The 5,293-nt window shown below is 43.4% G+C and overlaps 1 protein-coding gene across 3 annotated transcripts in view; it reads right to left on the reverse strand.

The window, feature by feature from the left end:
• PARN (poly(A)-specific ribonuclease) overlaps positions 1-5,293 on the reverse strand; it is a 200,313-nt gene that overhangs the window by 167,144 nt on the left and 27,876 nt on the right. For all 3 annotated transcript variants that reach the window (XR_001828543.2, XM_017540011.2, XM_017540012.2), the window contains exons 11-12: positions 5,159-5,239; positions 457-513 (exon numbers count right to left, since the gene is read on the reverse strand). Coding sequence is in view for 2 of the 3 variants with exons in the window: in XM_017540011.2 (XP_017395500.1) it covers positions 457-513; positions 5,159-5,239 (138 nt within the window). In the remaining variant the exon portion in view is untranslated. The remainder of the gene's footprint in view (positions 1-456; positions 514-5,158; positions 5,240-5,293) is intronic.

The raw sequence follows: 5,293 nt of genomic DNA on the forward strand, positions 1-5,293 counted from the left end.
AAAAAAAAAAAAAAAAAAGAATAAAATTCAATTACATTTATGCAGCACTAAACAAAGACATTATTATTTTTATCCTCTAGATTCTTCTACTTAGGGAACAAAACACCTTCAGTCAAATATATGGTTGTTTCTCTTCTTATTCCTTACTTTCTTATTCGATGTCTTACTGGTTTTGAGAATAACCCTTAGTTTTCATGTCGCCATATATGGACAACATGGTGTAACCTCCCTATGCATTTTTCAAGCAAGGCTCTCTGAAAAATGATTTGAATATAATTCAGCAATTATGTCTCACCAAGTCCATTATAACAACAGTCTATCTTGATGAAGTTCTAACTTCTTCCTCCATACCAGGTAAAAATACTAAATGAGAAGAAATGATTAATCCGCAATAATTAGATACTTCACCTGAGATAGTATGTTCTGCAATCTCACTAAAAAGTCCGGCTCACTTACCGAATTAGCAATGGCGTGAATGACTCTAGAAAATCCCACAGCATCGTTCAGCTCCTCCTAATTAAAAAAATATATACATATATTATTATTGATGTATAAACATTCCTTATGTGCATGAATTTAAAAAACCGACCCCCAAGTAAAGACACTCAAATTTTGTATTCAGTTAGACGGTTTTAGCTTCCTGTGCTTTACACCTATCTTCCCAAACATCTACAACTAAAATAATCTACATACATACTCTTCTATTTTAGAAAGTAGAATGAACAAATGGAAAATTATTCATTAGTCACCAAAACAACAATGCTTAGGATTTACCCATCGCTTCACCGAATTCTTTAAAATTTCCAAGTCTTTCAAGGTGTCTTAAAAACACTAATTTAAAAAGTTGCCACCTGCAGGCTAAACTCAGTAACACATTCAATTCTAAGGAACCCATCCGACAGTTAACTGAGCAAATCAAGCACTTTCATAATTCCTGATTTTTTTCACTTGAAAAATACATTTTTACAAAATTCTCCCACCCCACCCATCTTCTTCTCTCCTATTTTCTTTCCAATACTGTTGAAAAAGTCTCAGTGTCTCTCCTATCTTGAAAACCTCCTTTCCTCTAAGCTCTCTCCAACTACTGCCCCTTCTACTTGTTTCATCAAAGCTAACTTGCTTGAAGGACTTCTCCAGTTTAACTCCCAGGCGCTCCCAGCCTTCTGGCTTCACGCTCGCTGAAATTGTTCACCTCCCTAAAACTAACCCCAAGACTGACCACACGCGGTGGCTCACACCTGTAATCCCAACACTTTAGGAGGCAGAAGCGGACGGATCACTTGAGGTCAGGAGCTTGAAACTAGCCTGACCAACAAGGTGAAACCCTGTCTCTACTAAAAATACAAAATTACCCAGACATGGTAGCAGATGCCTGTAAGCCCAGCTACTCTGGAGGCTGAGGCAGTGGAATCGTTTGAGCCCGTGAAATGGAGGTCACAGTGAGCCAAGATCATGCCACTGCACTCCAGCCAGGGCAACAAGAGCAAAACTCTGTCTCCAAATAAAAAACTAACCCAAGACTACCAAGTGTTTGCAAGAATGTAGAGAAACTGGAACCTGTGCACTGTTGATGAAACTGTTAAACAATGCAGCTGCTAAAAAAAAAACGTATGGAGGCTTCCCCCAAAAAGAATTCCCCTAACACCCAGCAATTCCACTTCTGGGTATATACACCAAAGAACTGAAAGCAGGGACTCAAATACGTATTTGTACATCTGAGTTCACAAGAGCATTATTCACAATAGTCCAAAGCAACCCAAGTGTCTACAAACAAGCGAATAAACAAACAAAATGTGGTCTAGCCATACAACGGATTATTATTCAGCCTCAAAAAGGAAAAGAAATTCTGACACATGCTATAACGTGGGTGAACCTTGAGGACGCTATGCTAAGAGAAAAAAGCCAGTCACAGGAGGACAAATACTATACTTATATGAGGTACTCAGAGTGATCAAATTTGTATAACAGAAAATAGAATAGTGTTGCCAGGGGCTGAGTGGCAGGGGTGGAAGATGGGCAGTTGTTTGATGAGTACAGAGTTTCAGTTTTGCAAGATGAAGAGAATTATGGAGATGGATGGTGGTGATGATTGCACAGCAATGTTAAAGTACTTGACATCATTGAACTGTACACTTAATAATAGTTAAGATGATAAATTTTATGTATATTTTACCACAATTAAAAGTTGCTTTTTTGGGGCCAGGTGCAGTGGCTCATGCCTATAATCCTAGCACTTTGGGAGACCAAGGCAGGCAGATCAACTGAGGTCAGGAATTTAAGACCAGCCTGCCCAACAGGGCGAAATCCCGTCTCCACTAAAAATACAAAAAAATTAGCCAGGCGTGGTGGCAGGCACCTGTAGTCCCAGCTACTCGGGAGGCTGAGGCAGGAGAGTTGCTTGAACCCAGCATGCAGAGGTTGCAGTGAGCTGAGATGTTTTCATTTTTGAGACGCAGTCTTGCTGTGTCGTCCAGGCTGGAGTGCAGTGATGCGATCTCGGCTCACTGCAACTTCCACCTCCTGGATTCAAGCGAGTCTCCTGCCTCAGCCTCCTGAGCAGCTCAGACTACAGGTACATATCACCACACCTGGCTAATTGTTTTGCATTTTTAGTATAGAAAGGGAAAAATTGTTTAAATTATAGTTTAAAAAACTACTGCCAGGGCTGAATCTAACAGCCATGTCCCAGTCCTAACCCCTACAGGGAATCCGACACTGCTGAGTGCCCCTTTTTCTCTCTTCCCTTGGCTGCGTGTCATAATAATCTGGTATGTTTTGTTGACTTCTACCTATCATTTAAATTCTGGTGATCCTCAGGATTCTGCCCTAGGTCCTCTTCTCATTCCTAAAGCATTCCGCAGGTGCTCTGGTCCAGTCCCAGTTTCTCTACCAATGACAATCATGTCTAGCTCTCACCCATCTCCAGTGTTCAACACTGGTAAAGCTGCTGACAGGACATCCACCCTTGCATATCCTAAAAACGCCCAAAACCGACTGGGCACGGTAGCTCTCCTCTATAATCCCAGTGGGCGGACCACCCGAGGTCAGGAGTTCAAGACCATCATGGCCAACATGGTGAAACCCTTTCTCTACCAAAAATATAAAAATTAGCCAGGCATGGTGGCGGTTCCCTGTAATTCCAGCTACTTGGGAGGCTGAGGCAGGACAATTGCTTGAACCCGGAAGGCAGAGGTTGCAGTGAGCTGAGATCGTGCCATTGCACTCCAGCCTAGGTGACAGAAGCGAAAAGCCGTCTTAAAAAAAAAAAAAAAGAAAGGAAAAAAAAAAAAAAAAAAAACACACACCCAAAACCTCATTAGGTCAAAACCAGAATAGATCATCTTTTTCCATTCTGGGGGACCATCTTTTTCTACTCTAGGGGACGCCATGGTGCCCTGGTGGCCTTGCATGAATAAAAACTGGCCACGCAGGTAAAGGCTAATCTGTGTCTTGGCCACAGACTCATCTGCATCTTGGCAGAACACATCAGGAGGGAAGGGTGGGAGGCAGAGCCTTCTAAGGAGCTGCTATGAGGCCAGCTCCCACCCACTTCCCTGTCATGAAACAGTTCCTCATCGCCTCCTGGGAGGCTGTCCTGAAAAAGTTCCTTATTACCTCCTGGGTTCTGAGGAGGTGTGGGGCTCTGCCTCGCCCTCTCAGAAGAGGGCTGCAGAACATCAAAGTCCTGAGCTGCGGCCTAGAACTGGTTCCTTAGTGAAGCCACATTCCACAACGCATGCTACCATCATCTGGCACCATTTTGTTTTTTTTTTTTTTGAGACGGAGTTTCACTCTTGTTACCCAGGCTGGAGTGCAATGGCGCGATCTCGGCTCACTGCAGCCTCCGCCTCCTGGGTTCAGGCAATTCTCCTGCCTCAGCCTCCTGAGTAGCTGGGATTACAGGCACGTGCCACCATACCCAGCTAATTTTTTGTATTTTTAGTAGAGACGGGGTTTCACCATGTTGACCAGGATGGTCTCGATCTCTTGACCTCGTGATCCACCCGCCTCGGCCTCCCAAAGTGCTGGGATTACAGGCTTGAGCCACCGCGCCCGGCCCATTTTGTTTTTTGAGACAGGGTCTCACTTGTCGCCCAAGCTGGATTGCAGTGGCATAATCTCGGCTCACTGCAGCTGCAACTTCTGCCTCCCGGGTTCAAGCAATTCTCCACCATCAGCCTCCCAAGTAGATGGGACCACAGGCGCACGTCACCACACCTGGCCTCTAACTGGCAACTTTTGTTTTTGCATTGTCCTTTTTAGTATGTGGGACAGGGACCACAGGCAGCACCTTTTGCTAATCTTTCTGTGTGTAGGTAATATGCTGCCTCCCAAAGTGGCTCACTGTATCTTACTGGTTGAGTCAATTAGGAGTGACCCTGCCTTACGTGCGTATGAACATGACATTCATCCACATGCAAACCCACTCCTCTCTCCTCCACCTTTCCCCGGGATCGATGTCACTCCAGTCAACCCCTCCAAGTGAATGGAATACAATCTACCTCATTGTGCAAGTATCTGCTATGATCATCTTCCTCCCTCCTCCTTCCTCCTCCACCACTCACATCCACTCACAAATTCCATGGATTCCACCTTCCAACTATCTCCAGATTCCATCTACACTGCTACTAACTATCCTACGCCAGATCACCAACATCTCTTAGCTAGGTTACTCCACAGCTTAACTGGTCTCCTGCCTCCAGTCTTAACTCACTCGAGACCATTCTTCACACAGCAAGCAGGGTGATGTTCCAATAATACAATGTAACTATGTCACCCTCATCTGTCGGAACATGTGCTCTGAACTTGGTTTTAAGAAAACCAGTTAGTAGACATGAATTTAGACATGGCAGTATTAGTTAAAGGGCAGTAACGCTCAGTGACACACACGCTAAATGAGAATCAAGAATACTTTCTTCAAGACTGGTTTAAGTAGACACTGGTCAACAGTGATGTCTGACTCACTTTGCTGGCTACATCTCATGCTTAAACTTAACTTCCCCTTATTCTAGTCCAGGTTTTGCTGCCAATTCAATTGTTCTATGAAAGAAACTTACTTCATTAAATTGAACCCAACATATGATTTGAAATAGACATGAATAAATCAGGATTTATTTTGCCATTTCTCATCCCCCAAGAATTAACATAGCTCAATTACCTGTTCTTTGGCATGTTTCTGCTGTTCTCTTCTTTTGCGTTCTTCTTCATCTACTTTGCTTATAACTATATATCGCTCCTTCTAAAAGACATAAAACAGGTACACAATTTTCTTCTTTTTTTTTTTTTTTTTTTT

Source organism: Cebus imitator, unplaced genomic scaffold (assembly GCF_001604975.1).
Source record: "Cebus imitator isolate Cc_AM_T3 unplaced genomic scaffold, Cebus_imitator-1.0 Scaffold122, whole genome shotgun sequence".
In the NCBI taxonomy this organism is placed as follows: domain Eukaryota; kingdom Metazoa; phylum Chordata; class Mammalia; order Primates; family Cebidae; genus Cebus; species Cebus imitator.